Genomic DNA, 21,709 nt, shown 5'->3' with positions numbered 1-21,709 from the left:
CTAAACAGGCAGGGTATTTATACACAGAACAAGACAATCATGATGGGGAACAGCTGAGTGCAATGAACAGTGATGAGCGCAGACAAGGATTGTGGGGAATGCAGTTCCAAAAGTGAATGACACCGCGGGGAAAGAGGACCTCTAGTGGACACCAGGGAACATAAACCAGACTCTGTGACACAATAAGCTGGACAATTTGTTGCATTAAACCGATTAAGATCCGATCAGGGGCCCGTTCTTTGTACGTCGCTAACTCAGTTAGCTGGATTTGATTGTTGGCGATTTGTTTTTGAAGAGTAATGTTAGTTTAACTCAGCCTCTCTACTATGCTGTTTATGTAAAAAAAAAATATTGTAACATAAAGTTAATATTTGTATATAGAAAATGTATGTGTTCCCTCTAATTATGTGATGTGATTAATTTCCCTTGTAGGTTAAATGATTGTAACTTAACAGACAAAAGCTGTTCAGCTCTGTCTGCATTTCTTGGATCAGATACCAATCTGAAAGAGCTGAACATGAACAATAATAATCTGCAGGATTCAGGAGTGAATATGCTCTGCACTGCACTGAAGAATATAAAGTGTAAATTGGAGATACTGAGGTAAGTTGAGCCACAGGAGTCACATGACTAGATTGAGGTGCGATGACTGACATGACGATCCCAGGGGCAAAAGCACAAGAGAACTTTTGTGAATAAAAGTTAAATTCCTTTGTTTAATCTAAGTGAGTTTGTCTTTGTTCTATTGTTGTTAAATAATAATGATTAAACATTCAAAATAATAATGACAATATGGTGTTTTCCTCCATATTCATTTGTCAGTTTTTGCAACTAACTTTCAAAGCATTTGTACAAAGAACAAAATAAAATTAAAGTTTAAGGATTTATATTGTTCAGGTTTAACTGATTAATCAGCTGAATGTTTTCCTCTCTGTTCTAGACTCTCAAACTGCAGTGTGACAGAAGAAGGTTATAAAGCTCTGGCTTCAGCTCTGAGATCAAATCCTTCACACCTGATAGAGCTGGATCTCACAGGAAATGATCCTGGACAATCAGGAGTGAAGAAGCTCAATGATTTACTACAGGATCCAGACTGTCAACTGAAGACACTGAGGTGAGACGGGATGAAATAATACAAAATTAGCAATATGCAGGATAAATATTCATAACAAATACATTATTTTAGTTATACAATAAGCTGGACAATTTGTTGCATCAAAATGATCAAGATAAGATCAGATGCGCAGATTCTGTCATGATGATGATAACCGTCAACACATTTAGTTTTGCTATGAGCTACAGGTCAAAGGCTGCATTTACACTGCAAGTTTTAATCCACAGATCCGATCTTTTGACCATATCTGTTTTTTTTGGCCCGCCTGTTTACATTAACTTCAGACAATGTCCTCCGATATCTGTTTACATTAATTCCAGCCCAAAATGATTTTCTGTGATCGTTTTACTATGCACATGGTAGACCCTTGTTTTGAATGGCCGTGCTATTCAAATTATTTATATAATTCATGTCAGGTGGTCATGATTATTTGCCAGCATGGACAAGATAACAGCTGTCATGACTCATGAATGTTTTGCAATGCAAAATCCGACGGAATAGATATATAGTCGGGAAATGATTTTCGTCTATCTACAGCTCAGAATTAGAATTCTTTGAGTGAAATAAAGTAACCCTGTAATATATATTTTTAATGAATTTCAATGAATTAATGAGAGAGAGAGAGAGAGAGAGAGAGAGAGAGAGAGAGAGAGAGAGAGAGAGAGAAACCTAATACTGAAGTTTGTTGGTTTAATTACAGTGAAGTTATCACCTCATTGCTGAGAAATATAATGTAGCTTCCAGTAGAGAAGCTTTTTTATTTATAAGTTACGGGCAGAGGTTGAACACCAGCTCCTGAATATTTCTGTGTTTGCGCAATTTCTTTTCTTTACAAAGATAAATATAAAGTTCCCATCTCTATTAAAAGCTGTGAGCGAGTGCATACAGGCACGTCGGCTCATAATTATACATTAAAAAGCTATCTTTGTGAATAAATTTGTCGTCCTCGCCTAGTGGTGGCTTGGAATTCAAAGGAGAATCGGATATGCGTGTGTAGACGGAGGTCGGATGTCCAGATATCGGATATGTATCTGATTTAAATCCACATTTGGAAGCGGCTCAGATCGGATACGAAAAAATCAGATCTCGTGCGGATTTTTGTGTTTACACGTGTGCAACAAATTTCGATCTGTGTCAAATGTAAGTTGTATTTTTTGTGCCAGTGTAAACGCAGCCAAATAGACATCATGGGTCAGTATTTGTGCTGCTATTCTGCAGTATACCTTGATAATAAACATGCACAATTTTGTTTTTGTGCACACTTTCCATAAAAAAAATTCTAGATAACCTTTTAGTGAAATAGTTTTCTGAACACAATAGTTCCCTTTCAGTCGATAACGTCAGACGTAGTCAATGTCGACTGAGTGGGGATCACGCCAGGGAGCCTATCATCTTCGAGTACTATTGAACGAGCCAATGGAATTGGCGTGCTTGATTCTCATCACACACTCCGCCCCCGGGGCGCGGGTATAAATACGGAAGTGGATGCATGCACTAGTTCCCTTTCACTTCGGAGCCGATCGTTTGATGTCTCTGAGATTGCTGTTGTTTACAACGAGCGAGTGTGTCGGTGTTCTTCAGGAAGACTCTCCCAGTGCTGGTGTTCTACAGCGCGACTGCAGCGGTGATCGTGTTTTAACAGCAACAAATTCTCAAGGTTTGTGTGTGTTGACGGCTGGTTAGAGGGCAGAAAAGTGAGTGCTTCACTGTTTTAGTTATCTGTTCAGTGTTGCCGCGGTCATTCCCCTGTGTGCTCCGGCACTGGTGACGGTCCTATATTCTGAAAGAGCAACACGGGTGCATTTGCGTCTTTTTCAAGATGTCATTCCACCTGTGCGTTTCTGGATGTGATCGTTCCCTTTTCCTATTTTATGGTCACAATTGTTGCATCACATGTTTGAACTGTATGCTTATATGTATATAAATAGGTATGCAAATGTGCTTATACACTCACCTAAAGGATTATTAGGAACACCTGTTCAATTTCTCATTAATGCAATTATCTAATCAACCAATCACATGGCAGTTGCTTCAATGCATTTAGGGGTGTGGTCCTGGTCAAGGAATCTCCTGAACTCCAAACTGAATGTAAGAATGGGAAAGAAAGGTGATTTAAGCAATTTTGAGCGTGGCATGGTTGTTGGTGCCAGACGGGCCGCTCTGAGTATTTCACAATCTGCTCAGTTACTGGGATTTTCACGCACAACTAGGGTTGGGTATCGGTTGGGTTTTATCTGATACCAGTACCTGCTCGGTATTTTTTAAACAGTTCCGATGCTTAAATGGTTCTTGAAACGGTACTTAAGAAAACAAAACTGCACACACTTTGTCAAAAAATAATACCATTTTATTTACAGGGCCAAACTGGACACAATATTAACTTAAATCTTTAAACAACATAAACACAAGTAACATATGATAATAATAAATAAACCAATATAAAATAAAAATTCACATTTACATAATATAAAATAAAACAATATTGTATCAAACAATGTAATAATACTGGAGATTAATAGATATTATTACCAGAGTAATCTAATCTCGACATGGCTCCAGGTTCCCATGTTTTGTCTGCTTGAACCAGTCATGAACGTTATCTGGTCGTCGTACTAGTTACGGCAGCGCTTAGCTTGGCGAGTTTGGTATTTCGTTCCCACTGCTTCTTAGCTATGCAGCGTTGAGTGAACCTATGAAAGAGAACGTCTCTGGTTACTGGTGCAACCTATGTTCTCTGAATAGGGAACGAGACGCTGCGTTCGCTGCCAAGCTCCTCACGCTGCCGACAAGCTTCCTTTTTCGGCAGAGAAATCTGAGGAGCAGATGATTCGCGAGCTAATATAATATGACGACCTAAGAGCGTCGAGGCAGCGCCCGCACCATCAGCCAACGAATTGGCCTGATTCTATATGGGGCTTCAGACAATCGGCACAGAGAGGGCATTCTGATGCGTAATTTTACACTGATGCCCACAATATAGTTAAAATCACCCGGAATCAAGAGCGAACGAGCGAGCGGGCAAGAGCGCGCATGCAAGACAGAAGATACTGCGCTCCAAACCGTATAGTGCGCGTACGGCAGAGAGGGAGAGAACGAGAGACCTTGCGTGTGTGTGTGTGCGTGCGTGTGTGCCTCATAAAGTGCATGCAAGACAGAGAGTCAGGCACCGAAATTTCCGTTCTTATTCGGTCTTGTTACTACCGTTTACGTCAGAACCGGTTCCCTATTGGCACCGCGTTTCGGTACCCAACCCTGCGCACAACCATTTCTAGGGATTACAAAGAATGGTGTGAAAAGGGAAAAACATCCAGTATGCGGCAATGCCTTGTTCAATGCCACGTAGAATTAAGGCAGTTCTGAAGGCGAAAGGGGGTCAAACACAGTATTAGTATGATGTTCCTAATAATTCTTTAGGTGAGTGTATGTTCATCATGCTGAGGCAGCTTTTGTGGACGGCTCATGTTCTCATTGCGGGAATATGACTGTCGCGGTGTTGAGATTGAGACTCGCCTTCGTTCGCGAAGTACGAGTCCCCATTACCATGCCCCACCCCCGGGTGCCGTGTGGGATGGGTGATCGGAGGATAGTGATGGATGTCTCGCCCGGTAACCATTCCCTGTGGGCTCCTCACTCCTCCATCACACCGCAGCCGATGGGATTCCTGTTGAGCATGCTGGTCCCTCTGTAATGGACCGATCAGCTGTTTCAATGGGGGTTCCCCCAGAAGATAAGATGTCGATAGCAGCATTGGAGGGTAATCTGGCCTCTGGAGATGATGACTTGGCTGTGTTATCTCCCTCTGGGTGTGTAACATTGCCGGAGCCAAATTCAGAAATGTCAGCTATGCTGAAACGGGCCGCCGAGGCTGCCGGGCTCGAGTGGAAACTCCACCGTGTCCCGTTCAGTCTCGGTTGGAGGATTGGTATCTCGGGGCGGGTGCGCTGGTTCTCAGCTCGCCGCACCAGTGCTTTTCTTTTCCGAAATGCATGGAGAGCTTATCAGGTGGTGTACGGCACCTTTCTCTGCCAGAAACTGCCTGAATAGCTTTTCCCCCTCACTATCCTTGATGGAGGAACGGTAAAGGGTTGTGAGGTGTCCCTCCATTGGAGCTGTCTGTCGACACAGGTGCACCTGTGTCCGGCGACCGATGCCTTTTGGGGGGATCCTCGTCTCCCCCCTTAGGCCTGTGAGTTTTCGTCCGTTCCGACGTGCAGAGTTTACAAAGCCTGTGGGCAAGCCGCTTCCTCTTGCGTGCCATGGTGTTGCTTTAGGTCTGTCAGGCCAGGGCACCCGTGGACATGCACGAGGGTAGCCCAGACCGTGCGCTCATTGGTGAGAACCGCGCTGCATCCAACCTCGCCCTCCGGGGCACGAGTGTCGTGGCATGCGGGAACGGTCTGGCGATGTCCACCTTAGTGGTCCAGGAGCGCCATCGTTGGCTCAGCCTGGTTGCTATGGCGGATGCGGACAAGGTTCGGTTCCTGGTCTCCCCAGTTTCCCAGGTTGGGCTGGTCGGCGACACGGCAGAGAACTGTATCCAACAGTTCTCTGCTGCCTCCGCTCCTGCTGGGCCTCCGCAGCAGCCTCCATCCAGGCCTCATAAGGAGTCGGCCGCATTAGAGACGCCCAGCCCGCTCCAGGCGCTGCAAAGCCAGGTGGCAAGCGACAGCGAAAGCATTCCGGAGTGGGCCGCCCAGGGATGGATGAGATGCTCTTCCCCTGGGTGAGGGCCGGATGGAGTCTTTGTTTGTGTGTGTGTGTGTGTGTCTGTTCCGCCGGTTAAAAAAAAAAAAAAGCGGAGCAAGCGGTACCCACACTTCAAAGAAAGAGCAATTTCATCTGTCCCTGGGTCCCAAGAGGGCCAGTCTGGCGGGTGTGACCCTGTATAGCCTTACACCCCTCAGCCCCCCCTTGGTCGCCAGTAGGCAGCTTGGTGCATTCAAGGACCCGGACATCCGCCTTCTGACGCGCCCCCTGCTGCTAGTGGAGACAAGTAAGTGTTGCACAGTACACTAACACCACACTCTACATTTTGCTGCCCCACCTCAGGCTAGGCTATCCCGCTCAAGTCAGTGATAATCATCACATTAGGTGTTGAGCAGATGTGCTCCTGAAAATCCAGTGATATTCATCACACCTAGTGTTGAGCAGGGCTCCTGACTTGTGCGTGCTTATCTTTTCCTGCTGGCGAAGGATTTGATATAGCCGCTCCTCCAGCCTGTATGAAGGCCAGTTGTAAACTCGTTCTTCATGCTACTAGGTGGTGGGTCGTGACCATCTTGGCCCAAGATTGGTCTGCAGCTCCGACCTGAAAGACATGTGCTTCAGATCTCTACCTTCTGCGCCGCAGGCCATCCTGTGTGTTGCGTGTGAGGGTTGAAGTAACAGAGTCCTTCCCTTCGAGTGCTCCAGAGCCCGTTGGGTCTTCAGGTCAACTGGGAGAGAGTAATCTCGCCTACGGGTTGAGCATCTCTTTTTCAGTTTTTGGAGATGGACTCGGTCCAACACGTCTCTCCAATGAGAGTGTGTTCAGCTGGTGTTGAAGTGAGAAAGGGTCCCACTGAAAGAACTTTCAGAGGCTCCTGGGGCATTTGGTAGATGCAGCCATTGGCTTCCTCCATATGATGACCGCTTCAGCGCTAGCTTCACGATCGGGACCCGAGGTGACCTTGGTTGAGCAGCTCACCCTGTGTGACTATAGTTCATCCCGGTCTGCTGGCAAACCCTCTTCAACTGAGGGACCATGTACAAGGGGTCTGTTTTAACGGGGGGCTAGGCGACCCTCGTCTACACGGGCATTTGTGCCTCGAGTTGTTAAACATTGCGACAAGCTTCCCTTGCATGTCAAAACTCACCCGTCCCCTCCTACTTGGAGTCAGAAGCTTCTGAGGATGCTTTGTTCCACTCTTCCCGCTCTACTCAATCGTGCCGCCAACGAGCCTCACGACAGTTATAGCCAGGGCAAGTGGAGACTCCATCCCCTGGGTCCACCTGGGTCATGACTCTCTCCGGTTTCGTCTTCCAGCCAGTGTTTCTGTCCGAGCAGACTACCCTTGGACAGAAACTGTCCCCGCAGGAATGCGTTTCCCCAGTGAGCCTCCTAAAAGCGACTGCGACTCATGGTCGCCTTGCGCCTGCTCATGTCAGTGACAGGTGTTGAGCAGTAGTGCTCTTGAAGCTCAGGGAATCTTATTCGCACTGTGTTGAGCAGCAATGCTCCTGTTGCTCAGTGAAGTTCTTCGCACTCAAGTGTTGAGCAGAAATGCTCCTGTAGCTCGGTGAGTTTATCACACTCAGGTGTTGAGCAGAAATGCTCCTGAAGCTCAGTGAACTTATCACACTCAAGTGCTGAGCAGAAATGCTCCTCAAGCGCAGTGATCTTCACATGTTGTGTTGAGCATTGCTCCTGTCTTTTGCGCCCTTCGCTTGCAACTACGGTGCCAAGTCAGGAGGGAACAGGTCTTCATAGTTGCCCCTTATTGGGCCAACCAGACCTGGTTCCCATCGAACAGCCTTCCTGACTTCCCCTGAACACTTTTTCAGGGACGGGGCACGATGGCAACCGCGTTCTACCCCTGGAGATTCCGGGCAGTCTTACACTGAATGCGGAGGTTCAGGTGGCTATCACAGGAACATGTGGTAGTTACCATTACTTCTGCGAGCACCCCCTAAGAAGAGGAGTGTGCTTACGCATTAGAAGTTGAACCTAGTCGTTGAGTAGTCTTCTCTCCGGAGGAGACCCTGAAAGCTTTTGGATCATTTCAGTGCTCTCTTTCCTGCAAGATGGTTTGGAGTAGGCTGTTTTCCTCCACCCTCTAAGTGATGTTGCCTCTGTGTTCTTGATGCACGTCATGATGCAGAAGCATGGGAAGCACGTCCTGATTGTCAGGTTCCCGAGGGAGCAAGGTAATATAAACCCTTGCACCCCTCTTTATCCTCTTGGGCCTTATCTCTGGTGCAACTGCACTGCAGAGACCGCCCCTGAGCCACTGCAGGCAGTGAGTTAAAAATGTTGTTAAATCAGTTCTCCTGCTTGCATGGTTTCTACTACAGGGTAGGGACTTGATCGCTTTTGGTCAACGTATTGTGCCTGGAGTTTGGGCCGGCTAACTCACAAACTGAGACCCCAGCCTGGATTGTGCCCAAGGTTCCTACCTCTCCCGTGATAGGATCAGGTGGTGAGCCTGCAAGCGCTGCCTGGAGGAGGCAGACCCAGCCCTGGCTGCTCTGTCCGTCCGCTTCATAGCGGTTAGACGTGTACAGAATGCAGCCTTAGACCTCAGACCAGCTACTTATCTGTTAGGAATCAGCAGAGAGGGAAGGCTGTTTCCAAGCAAAGTGGCCCACTGATGTGGTTGCCTTTTTTTCGGTGAAAGATTCCGAGACGCTCATGTCCAGTCGTGTCGAGCTCCTCTATAATGAGTGTTGTGTTCCGCCTGGGCGTTGACAGGGTGCTTTGCTGACAGATTTAGAGTTGGGGGCTGGGCGATACCTTTTTGAACCACTGCTTCCCGTGGGCTCCCTTCTCATGAAGCCAGTTTCACCGTGAGCCCGGAACAAGTGTCGGCTTGCTGCGCCATTCTGGACTGGATACGTGCGCTTTCTACTCCAGTTGAGTTCCCTTAAGCCGAACCCTGTTGAGTCTCTCTGCCGTCACTCTCCGGTGAGTCTCCCCCCGTCTTAGGCTGGAGCCACCCCAGAAACATTCCATATTTTATTCTCCCTGGCCTAAGCCCTGTCCTTCCCCGCCTTCAAATTGTGGGGGCATCAGGAGGCTTTTGTCTAGGCACTGGAAGGTGGCAGCTTTAGTGGCGTTTTCAAAGGTTATCCTCATTCAGTCGACGTCGACTACGTCTGACGTTATCGACTGAAAGGGAACGTCCTGGTTGCCTATGCAACCAACCGTTCCCTGAAGGAGGAAATGAGGACGTAGTCCCCTTGCCACTACCGCTGGACCACCGCTGACTCCGGGTTACACTCGGCTCCTCAGCGAAAAGCAAATAGTGCGTGCATCCACTTACGTATTTATACCCGCGCCGCAGGGGCGGAGTGTGTGATGCGAATCACGCGCGCCAATTCCATTGACTCGTTCAATAGTACTCGAAGATGATAGGGACCCAGGTGTGAACCCCATTCATTACACGTCGATTACGTCCTCCGTTCCCTCCTTCAGGAACAAGGACGTTTTCCATCAAACCCAGATTCACTGCATCTCTCTACAGCAGGTCTATGAGTCTCCAGATGCTCATAAACATGCAGTTTCACAAGCCAGTTTTCTCTGTGCTGACGTTTCTCACTCCTCCTTCTTAAAATCCAGAAATATCTTAATTTCACACTCTGTATTAACACTGAAAGTCATGATTTAGTGAGCTTTTGCCCTTCTGATCTGTGAGACGCTTCTGTTCTTATAAGTTTGCTTTAGGACTGAATGTTGCTCTTGTTTCTTTTAAATATATATTTATTTGTGTATTTAAATGTTCAAAGAAAAGTGTTACATCTAGATAACTAGAGTTTGTCTTTAGAACAATAATTAAGTTTTTTTTATCATATCAATATTTTTTTATGCAATGGACATTTAGTTAAGAGCTGAATTGACTCTTCCGCAGGTTTTTGAGTCCTGCTGCAGAGAAAGCCTGTCAGTATGTGAATAGAGTATCTAAAATAAATAAAAACCTGTTACTACAGAGAAAGCTGAATCTGAGTGGACATAAACTAGGAGACACACGAGTGAATCAGATCGCTGCTCTACTGCAGGATAAACACTGTCAACTCAACACACTGACGTGAGTATTGCTCATTTATTTATAATATTACTTTACTTTTAGTTGTAATATTAGCTGATGATAATATTTCCAGACAGACAGTTTGATCATAGTTCAATAATTATTTCAGATACTGTAGAGGCAGAACAAAGTTTTTTTTGTGACAGAATCAGAAACATTCATAACTGCTTTCAATTTAATCTTTGTATGTCACAAAATGTAAAATGTCTAATTTTGATAATAATAAATAAATGCAATTTTCACTATTTCTGAAGTGCTTCTTTTATAAAGAACAGCACTTTCTCACATAACGCAGTGAAGCAGCCCTTGCACCAGTGGACAATTGATTCTCGAGCCGTCGATATGCAGGCTTATATAGGCCAAACTCCGCCCCCTTTTTGGGCCACACTATTCAGGTACATATAACATTTAATTAGGGCTGGGAGAAAAAAATCAATTCAATTTTTTTTTAAAAAAACATTTAAAATTATATTTTTTTTATAACAGAATCAATATTAATTCCAATTAAATTGCTTTATTTTTGTCCTTGCTTGTAGATGAGGTTGACAGAATTTGGTCACTTTCGTTCCAACAGAGGATGAAATGTGTCGTTATCTTTGAGTTTGAGTGACGTAATATCTCTTTCAAGTGAACGCGTGAAAGCGACGTGAGACTGAATGCATTCAAAAACCCTCGCGCTACTCATATGCTGAGAGAGAGAGAGGACAGTAGAGCTGCACGATTCATCTTTAAAAGACTGTGATCTCCATTCAAACACCCACGCGATCTGCTTCCATTTCGTCTGTCTATTAAAGGGGTCATATAATAGTACATGCACTTTTACAAGTTGATTGTACTGAAATGTGACTGATCACGGAAACTAGAGACACAAGTCGGCAGCACAATTTTCGAGCAAAATGAGAAAGAAGCGTTTTTTTTTTTCAAAATTGGTGAATTTCAATTTTTGCAGAATTTGTTAGTTGAAATCACGAAGAAGCCTCTCCATGTTTGAGATAGCAGTATTGGTATATTTAAAAGCTTACATTTTGAGGTTGAAATCGGCTTGTTTTCGGAGATTCTAGCATGCAGTAGGGGCGTGGCGTGTCATTGTCTGTGTGTATTTCCATACTGGATAAGCCGGCTTTTACTACTACGCCTTCGGTGCTTGAATACGGCGACTCGCTGACAGTGGTGGCTGGCTGTTTCATATGTGAAGTCCCGATTGCTTTGAATGGGGAACGTTTTGTGAACAGGGAACAGACTTAACCCTCTGAGGTCTAAGGGGTTTTTGGGGTCCTTGAGGTGTTCTGACATGCTCTGACATTTGTGCTTTTTTCAGTTATTTATAAACATGTTAATGGCAAAGGTGTAAATTCACTCTATACAGCACAAACGGGGCTACCGTAATATGTGAGCAACATGTATGTACATGTTTGTATTTTTTAGAGACTAATGTTTATGCGTGATTATTGAAAAAATTAAAACTTCAAGTGCCTGAAATAAGGCCACAAAACACATACTAAATATGTGTCCACAAGACTTTTGACTAATGGGTGTTGTTGCCTAGAATTTTTGCTTCAAAATGATCTGAAAATGATCCTGCCTAATCATTTACACAAAACAATACGTTGATTTAAATTTTATAAGACACCTTTTGTTTTAAAAGGCAATATGTGTGGAGGCGTGTTCACACCTGAGAAGACAAAGGCCGGATAATGTGCCACATACATAATGAGCTGCATATTAATTATCCTTTCACACAGCTGTGTCACAGGATCCCAAAGAATGCAAGGACAAAAGAAATTATCTATATACAGTATACATATTTTACCATTAGAAATTGTAACCAATTACAAATAGGTTACAATTACAACAACAATTACAATTTTAACAATATTTCAAGTGTATTTCTTTGTAAAAAGTATACATTTTATCATACGTATTAAAAAAGGTAAGGATTCATTAGTTTAAATATTAGAACAAACACTATAATAACATCTTAGTTGATAATTCAATATACCTACTTTATTTTTGACAAAACATCATACTATAGTTATAGTATATTTAACTATGAGCAGAAATTGGTGAACAAAAGCGTACCTATTTAATGTGACAGTAGTCTTTTTTTACAGTCAAAACTTTATAATCTATCCAAAACTAATCACAAAATCTTGTCTTAACATTCATATTTAGTCTGTAACATATTGTGTATGATATATTAGCATATACATGTGAATTTGCAGTTTGTTGTTTATACAGATATTTTATTTCAACATATTTCAGTCTATTTTTACTCATCTTAGTAGGCTATAGCAATATAGTTTGGATGTGTTCATGTAAACATAACGTTTACTAATGTAGGTGCGAGAGTGAATGAACTTCACACACACGCGCTGTATAACTTTAGTAAACAAAGCGGGCGCGCCTGTGCCGTTCATTCATCATTTAGCCTACACACAGACAAGCAATTCATATTTAAACAGTCTTTTTGCAGTTTACAGTCAGACACTATTCAATAGCGCGATTAGAACAAAGCACTTAAGAATAAATGACTTACTACATCAGCTGGATCCGTTGCTCCTCGAAATGAAACTACCAGTACTTCTGGTACATTTTCCAGGGTTATTAGATAGTATTATTCTTCACAGCGTAGGGATACGCTGTGTACACAGCTGTAGTAAGATACTTACTAAACACGATGTGTTTTATAATCCAGCTGGTGGGCGTTGGCATGTTTGAATGGCTTGCCTTAGATCATTTGCGTTTGAATACCGCGCGCTTTCCGTGGGCGTGTCACATTAACGCGTAATCAGGTATAATGAGCTGGAAAGAAAAAGACTGACATCTCTCTAACAGTTGGACAACAATGTGCAAGTGCTATGACCCCTCTCAGTTTAATCTAAATGCAGAACATAATTTTTTTATTAATTTTTTTGTAAATAAAAAAAAATAGAATAGAAGAGAAAGTGTTAGTATTAATGGATCAAGTGCTGCCGGAAAAGATGTGTCTTCAGCAGTTTCTTGAAAGTGGTTATGGACTCTAGTTCCATGAGTTCTAGCTCTGGTTGAGTTAGCAGATCATTCCTCCAGCAGGAACAGTCATGGTAAAAGTCTGTGAGAGATTTTGTGCCTCTTTGAGATGATGCACCACAAGACGACGTCCGCTTGCAGAGCGCAAGTTTCTGGATGGCACATAAGTCTGAAGTAATGAGTTTAGGTAAGAGGGAGAAGTGCCAGTGGTTGTTCTGTAGGCAAACGTCAGTGACTTAAATTTAATGCGAGCGGCAACTGGCAACCAGTCCAATTTTGTGAAGAGAGGAGTGACGTGTGTCCCTTCGGCTCATTAAATGACTACTCTGGGTGCAGCATTCTGGATCAGTTGCAGCGGTTTGACAGAGCAAGCTGGAAGACCAGCCAGGAGTGCATTACAATAGTCCAGTCTGGATAGAACAAGCACTTGGACAAGGAGTTGTGTAGCTCTGATAGGAAGGGCCTGATCCTCCTAATGTTGTGCAAGGCAAGTCTACACGACCGGGCAGTTACAGCAATGTGGTCTGTGAAGTTCAGTTGATCATCAATTACAACCCCAAGGTTCCTGGCTGAACTTGATGGAGTTACGGATGACGAGTCTAGCTGAATGAGGAAGTTGTGATGAAGTGATGGGTTGGCCGGGACCACAAGTAGCTCTGTAGCTCTGATTATCATTTATCATCGCTTTATCATCGCTCTTATTTAATCATTTAATAAAGAAAATGTAGTATTGTATGAAATACAGTACTAAAATGGTTCTGAAATAAGTCAGAAAGATGTGATGAACTGATTTTGTAAATATGACTCATCTTATACATCATGTACAGTCTGTATATGTGTATGATTTAACTTTTCCCCATGGTCTAGTGTTAAAATAAATCACAATATATTGCAAAATCGAATCGCAATACTTGTAGAATCGCAATTCTTAAAAAAAATCACAATACATATCGTATCGGCACTCAAGTATCGTGATAGCATCACATCGGGAGATAGGTGTATCGTCCCAGCCCTACATTTAATACACATACATTAATACTTAATCTATTTGATAATCAATAATAATCCATTTCTAAATATATAATAATAATAAACACATAATCCATCCACACATAATACACTTAACACATAGGGCCCTATTTTAACGATCTGAAACACAAGTGTCAAAGCGCAAAGCGCAAGTAACTTTGTGGGCGGATCCCGGTGCTGTTGCTATTTTCCCGGCGGGATAAATGCCTCTTGCGCCTGGCGGAAATCTAAAAGGGGTTGGTCTGAAGTAGCTTCATTATTTATAGGTGTGGTTTGGGCGTAACGGGAAACAAAACAACAAGAGCTTTATATCACATTCCCTTTAAGAGCATGATGAACGAAGGGGCGCTTGTTCCATGGCGCAATACTATTATAACGGTGCATTTACCAGGCGCGCTTCAGAATCGGTTCTCAGCCGAGGAGATCAATGTTCTCGTCAGGGCCGTAAAAGAAAGAGAAGTGACATTGGGGATGGGACAAACCCACCCAAATTAGCTTCGGTTAAACATGCATATAATAATTTGGGTAAATGTGTAAGCTTTATGCCTATTTTCCCCATCGTCATGGACACAACAATGATTTCCCTCGTGTTTTAATATTTTTCCTTATAATAATGTATCATTTGCAAAAAGTTAAATGCATCTGTGTAGATGAGAGAATCATCTACAGTGTGTGCACGTTGTTCACACTCTGTATTATGGCCAAGCATGCGCGCTTAAAATAGCATCTGAATGTACGCGCAACGCGCCACTGACTTTAGACTAGATTTTTTCTGGTCAGTGGCGCAATTGTTTTATAGAACAGCAAAATAGCATGAGGGAAAGTTTGCGCCGGAACACGCCTCCTCTTTGCGCTGAACCGCCCCGGGGAGCGCAAGTGTATTTCTTAGTTAACCGACGTGTGTCTGTGGAGGGAAAAGTCCGCTTTGCGCTGGTGCAAAATAGGAATGATACATGCGTCAGTGTACAAAGTCATTTGCGCCGGGTGCAAGATAGGGCCCATTATCTTTGCATTTAAATACACACACGAACACCTATTCACACTAGACAATGGTTTCGTCAGCTTCCGGTTGCGATGCGCCGGCGCGACTCGGCCGTAACGTCAACAGCGGCCGCCGCTCGATCGTTTGGTTTGGTCTTTCCCGCTGGAAGACTGACTACTTCCACACAGACACACAACACAGGGACGACACGACAAGACAGTGCAGTGTAAGTGTATGAAATGACCGGAAAATGGATATGGAAGGGAGAGTGGAGGAATGGGTGAATGTCCATGTGCGATCAGCATCGCCTGTGCACGCGCTCCTATGATAACGTAGACTCACTGTATTCCGGACACTTTGCACAGTAAAAGTCCCGTAAGATTTCAATCCGCGGAAAGATAAACCTGATTGGCTTGTCTGTCTCTGGGGACATGCCTTCCACATGTTCCAAAGTTTGATTGACACATTTTGAACTAATCATTTAGGAGAAATCTTGAAAAAACTGCCGGGAGACGCAGTGTCCGGATTACCGTGAGGAGTCACGGTGTTCCGGACGGCTGAAAATATCTACTCACTGTGTTTCGGAGAGGTATAAGAAGGAGTCCTTTCTAATACAAAACATACATTTTAACAACTATAAGCTGGTGAAATAATGATATTAATCTTTCTTTATATGTTGTATATTTATTATTTATAGCCTGAGTGTCTATACACTCTTTTAATCGACGATTGCTTATGGCTTATAAGTAACTTAAATATAACTTAATAGCTTGAAATGTTTTTAAATTGCATGTAATATTGCAGTTCCAGATAACGTGAAATTACACAGATGTTGAAATGACCTTTAAAACAGCATTTAACATTAACATTAATTTAACTTGAGGTGTTTTGATGAGGGTGCAGTGATGCACCGCTGCCGTTCAAATTCATGTCGGAAAAAAATGCCTTATTGAACGTGTACAAATATTTGCAAATTGTAACTCATAAATATTTTATAAGACAATAATAATGTTTTTTTGTCATTTTCTGGTGAGTGATCATGTTTTAAGAGCCGTTTTCTGCGAAGGTATGCTTCTCCCCTCTTCCTTTTTGTCCAGCAAGAAAACCCTCCCCCCGCCTTTTTCTGAACAGTCATTGGTGTACGTTAGACACTCACGTTGATTTCTTTGAAACGACTGGCTCTGGAAACATAGGGTTGGTGGGAATCGATAGTGGAGGATGCAAAGATGACACGGATATATATAGTTGCCATGACCTGAAAGTTTTTATTTATAGAATTTGCGGAAAAGGTCAAGTGTCCAGAATAACCTTGATGTCCAGAATACAGTGAGTCTACGTTAGCGACAATTAGAAGGAGGAACGAGACGGTGCAGTAAAGTAGGTTTTATGTTGGACATTTGATAGACTTTCTATCTTTTCTTCAGCATTAATTGATATGTAATGGCTTAATAGTCGTGGATGATGCTGTATCTCGTCTAGGTCACATTCTAAAGCATAATATCAAAAGTGAATTTTATATTATTTGATGATGTAATTGTTTTAAGAGATGGAAGTGAAAAGTCCTCACAACGATCCCCACTTGGACACATCAAGTTAGGGAGTGTCTCAAAAGTGCCAAATCAACAACAAAGTTGGTTAAGTGTGTGCATTATTCCACGAAAACACTAAAGACGTGATCCTTATAAATATGTAGTTGATGTTAGTAAATAGATTAAGCCCATTTGTAACTTTTATATGATTTAAATATTTGTTATACATATGTAATTGTCCTGAATGAAATACATCTATTTAACTTTGTGGTTGTTTTATGTAAAGACCTCAAATGACCTACAATGTATTTATACACACATGCAGCATATAATACAACTTAGTTTTATAAAAAAAATTTTTTTAAAGTCTTACATTCGTTCATCTATTTAACTTCTTGGCCATTTGACCTAATGATGTGTCACCACCTGTAATTTATTAACTATATTTATGAGTGATTTTAGTGTTTTCAGTGATATGGAGCCTGTATCTGTTCACATCTCAAAAAATGTGTTTTAGGGTTTTATGACCCTTTAAAAATGATATGAAAGGAATGTGTACACATAAATACATTACGATTTCAACCTTTGTTTTGTTACAATGTTGGTAGTATATTTAAATGAACAATGTGTAGTCTTTGTCCATGTTTCTTCACCTGGATATCCCTGTTCATTTATCAGCAAAAGTCTGCTGGATGAAGCTGAACACATTAGTTGATCATCATAGATCTGAGTCATTTTCATTCTCTCTCTTGATCCGCAAACGTTCTGTAATAATGTAGAGAACCACTCGTTATACATAAACCAGGAACAGTTCATGTTTTAATTACATAAACAATTTAGTCTCTCTATCTCTCTTGTCAGTTAACGTGAATAATAAGCTACATGCCTCGTTTTACTTTCTTTGCCATTGATATCCGACTGAACTACAACGAAAAGGGATGCGCTCGATAGGCTTGTGCACCACAGTATATAGGCCTTACTATATTTCCTGTAATATTCCACTAATTAGATACATTTACTTCACAGACAGCCTTCTTTTTGATCCCATTATACTCTCTGTTGTCAGTGTTTCTTTGTCTGGACACACACACTGTACACACGCTGCCTGGTATCGGTTGCTGGTATCAGAGCATTTTTATGGGTATGAGTACATGAGCTCAGTATCAGTGCATCCCTAATCTCTCTTCCTCTGTCTGTTTTATTTTCTGATGAAGATGATGTGACTTTACAGAATAAAGAGTTTTCTTTTCTTCTTTCTTATTGTCTGCCCTCTCTCTCTCTCTCTCTCTCTGATAATGTAGGTTAAGATGCTGTGATATGACAGATGAAGGTTGTTCTGATGTGACTTCAGCTCTGAAATCAAACCCGTCACACCTGAGAGAGCTGGACCTGAGCGGGAATAAACTAGGAGACTCAGGAGTGAAGCACCTCAGTGATCTACTGATGATCCCACAATTCAAGCTGGAGAAACTACAGTTAGTATCATTATACTGTACAGCAATTACAGTGTGACTGAAGTTTATTTATTTGAAGACAGCAGGGCTTATGTTTCATTGTTTATAGCAGTGCACTTTCTGGGTTTTCCCTATTGGTCACATTTTTATGTGTTTTTTATCTAGTTAGTAATTGTTTAATTTCCATCATTTGATACAATGTACGGATTGTATACATGCAGAAATCTGACTTTTTAACAGAGAATAAAGAAGAGAGATGTCAAATAAATAGCTGAAAATGAAAGAGAAGAAACAGTGTCTTCCAGCACGCAGAACTAGTGTGACTGGGTTTTAAAACAGACTATTGGAAACTAAATGCTGCTGTAGCTCTTCAATAAGATGATCATCATAGATGTGAACTATTGTTATTTCTCTGTCTTCAGTCTGAGTGAATGCAGAATTACAGAGAAACAGAGTCTCATCCTGACTTCAGCTCTGAAATCAAACCCGTCACACCTGAGAGAGCTGAACCTGAGCAGGAATAAACTAGGGGAATCAGGAGTGAAAAACCTCAGTGATCTACTGATGAACCCACAATTCAAGCTGGAGAAACTACAGTTAGTATCATTATACTGTGAAGGAATTACAGTGTGACTGAAGTTGATTTATTTGAAGACAGATGGGCTTATGTTTCATTGTTTATAGCAGGAAACTTTCTGGATTTTTTAAACTAAAACACTTTATTCTCAATATCACACAGTGTATCTGAGTTCAAATTACATTTGTGTAAAATTCTTCACATTCATGATTTTTTTGTAAGATAATCTCTCTTCCTCTGTTTGTGTCTTTCTAGTTTACAGAACTGTGACATTACAGATGTTTCTTCTTTAACTCAGACTTTGACTAACTCAAAAGCACTGCAGTTTTTAAAAGAGCTTGATCTGAGACACAATAAGATAGAAGACTCAAAGCAGCGGCTCAGAGACATGCTACGAGACTCAAACTGTGTCCTGAGGTGAGGAAACATCACTTTGAGATATTAAAGAGATCATTTACCTCTGATATGTGAACAAACCTTTCAAACATTTGTGAAAATAAATGATCATTAAGCTTTATTGCAACAAAGGGTTTGTGTGAGAACAAAATGTGAAGTTATTGAAATGTTAAACACAAAGGAGGAAAGAGAACAAAAGCACACTGTCACAGCTTTATACATCAACACCTGCTTTATTAACTGTGTCAGTAGAAGTGAATCATTTCAGTGTGAAAACAGACTTGGTCAGATTGTAGGAAAACGCTGCACTCCTGCTAAAATCAGTGCAGTTCCAGCTTCAGGTCACAGCGTCCAGCTCACATGCGAAATGTCTCTGTCTCTAGTGTGTTTTTACTGTGCCAAGCAACACGTCACACTACTCTACACTTACTTTATTCTCAGTTATTTACTAAGAGCCTACAAACATGTTTAAACTAGAGGACAAACGGCTTTAACTAAAGTTTTGTGTTTGAACTCAAAATAACATTTGTATTTTTTCCCTGTGGTTTATTCCATACGCCGTACACTCATTAGTTCCTCCTTTACAGAGACTCAATAGGAGTCGCACAGACACACACACACAAACATATCAACATGATTAGGGTTTTACATCTATTATTCTTAAAAACACATATCTATGCAGGATCATGCAAAGTCAGTAATTAATCTGATTACAGGAATTCAGTTTAACTTTTAAAATTTGTACCAAAAAAAAAAAAACAGTAATTGAAATATAATAATTAGCACTTTGTTCCACTGAACACTGATTGTGTTCTCTTATGTTCCACTTTATAGAGTAGATGAAGATCAATCAGCAAATGTCAGTGGATTTACATCATGGTTTAAATCTGAACATCTCTGATAAAGATCAATCACCAAACTCTGATAGATGTGATATATCGGAGTGAGAAATCATCATGAGAGGAGCAGAAACCATCAGCTGATCCACAGAAGACTCTCACTACTGTTTATAAGGAGAAATAAATGTGTAAATGTGTTTCATACTGGTGGAAGTGACTCAGACTTCACAATTAAATAAAGCAGCATGTGTGTTAGCTTTCGTATTAGAAACATGTGATATTGAATGATTAATGTTGGTTTATTATTCAGTCAAATGATGGTTTAGTTGTAATTAAAGGTGGAACAGAGGAAGAAGCTCAGATGAGTGTTAGCAGAAATTTTCAGTATCAGGCCTGTAAATATAATAATGTTTAGACTAAACTCATCCATAATGATTAAAATATTTCTAATCATGAACATGATTGTCAAGTATAGCACATACATGTATCAAAAGATGTCTTTCACTCTCTCTGGTCTAGATAGTCTAATGTATTTTGTTCAGCAATTATAATCTTCTCTTTCACCACATATACATTCACATGTAAATAAAATGATACATATTGAGCGTCAGCGTCAGTTCTGGCAGGCCAAGTAGTCAAGATGCTGCTAACGCTATTGGCCAACAACACGGTCTCATCAGCGATCTGCTCAGCTGAGCTGCATCAGCGCATCAGCTGTTCATCTCCCCTCGCTGCTAATGATTACCCTCAAATCAGGGCGCCCTATTTAAGCAGATTGAGTTCGCTCCTAACTGCTTGCTGCTCGCTCTCTGCAATATTGAAACATGACTCGATGTATTCACTCTCCATTCATCTCTGAAAGTCTTCACAAAGCTAAGCTAAGTTCCTTTTTAATGCTCATTGTTAAAAGCTATTAGGATATGGGCACCATGCTGTTTGCTAATGCTATCCGTTTGCTTGGGCTTATCTAGTCGGTTTCATTTAAATGCTCTTGCTAGGCTTATGCGATCATATTGGCAATGTGCGTTACTTATCTGTTGTCATTGGCAACTGCTCGCGTTGCACATGCTGTGCTTTTAGCACTATGCAGCACAGATCAAGCAGCTTGCAGTGATAGATAGTAGGGCTGGGTATTGATACAAATTTCACAATTCGATTTGCTCCTCTCCAGAGTTATTTTTCTAGCTGACTAACGAGTGTATGGTCACTGGCTATCATGGATATGGACATTTATCTGAGGTAAATGTAACGTTATGATGTTTACATTATTGTTTTCACTTACGTCTTTCCACGGTTGGAACACTGCAATTGAGCGATTCCATGTAACATGATACCGAATTCGAAAAGTTGTATTTTATCTTTTAAAACACTTTCAGTTGCTCATGAATGTTTATTTCGCACTGTAGTTCATATTATTAAGGTGGAAGATAGGATGTGCCCGCGCCCGCGCTGCTGCTTTCCTTGAGCTGCGCCAGAGCGATCTCACGCCACAGCGCCAAAGCCGTGTTTGTTTTTGAATTTTGTAAGGAAATGGACGTAATTTGACATCTGAAACTTGTTTCATATCAATAGTAACAAAGCACAAAGATTATTGCGTTTATTTGATGGGATGCGCGCTACAATGTTCCATTCATTCATCAACTATGTCTATTGCCTAATCGATTCTTGGGAGTAAGTAAAGTAACAGTCACTATTCAGTGAGTCAATTAAAAGAAGTCTCATCTGCTAAATCTAACTTGTCTTTCTTCTGCTAGTTACATTGAACCTGGATGCGCTTACTGGCTGCTTAATTCATCTTAATATTTATCACAGGAGGTTGCTTATGGTCTGTTTGGGGGAAATAGTTCAGCTCTCCTAGTCTAATTCATGTGAGCGTCCCCTGATGCTGCTGCTGTCCCCTGACTACGCTAAATTCATGGTGCTCATGAATGGTCAGGAGACTCATCCGTCCCCTAATGCTGCTGCTATCCCCTGACTCTCTGCTAAATACATGGTGC

The 21,709-nt window shown here is 41.8% G+C and overlaps 1 protein-coding gene across 1 annotated transcript in view; it reads left to right on the top strand.

Moving 5' to 3' along the window:
* Window positions 1-21,709, top strand: part of LOC143724299 (NACHT, LRR and PYD domains-containing protein 12-like) — a 575,203-nt gene that overhangs the window by 294,897 nt on the left and 258,597 nt on the right. The window contains exons 16-19 of the mRNA XM_077217284.1: window positions 941-1,114; window positions 9,721-9,897; window positions 17,748-17,921; window positions 18,323-18,496. Of these exons, the coding sequence (XP_077073399.1) occupies window positions 941-1,114; window positions 9,721-9,897; window positions 17,748-17,921; window positions 18,323-18,496 (699 nt within the window). The remainder of the gene's footprint in view (window positions 1-940; window positions 1,115-9,720; window positions 9,898-17,747; window positions 17,922-18,322; window positions 18,497-21,709) is intronic.

The sequence above is a fragment of the Siphateles boraxobius genome, unplaced genomic scaffold, assembly GCF_051911475.1.
Source record: "Siphateles boraxobius isolate OS27281-9 unplaced genomic scaffold, OSU_SipBor_1 72, whole genome shotgun sequence".
Classification (NCBI taxonomy): Eukaryota; Metazoa; Chordata; class Actinopteri; order Cypriniformes; family Leuciscidae; genus Siphateles; species Siphateles boraxobius.
The sequence above is the reverse complement of the archived record's forward strand: the minus strand, read 5'-3'. Positions and strand labels throughout refer to the sequence as shown.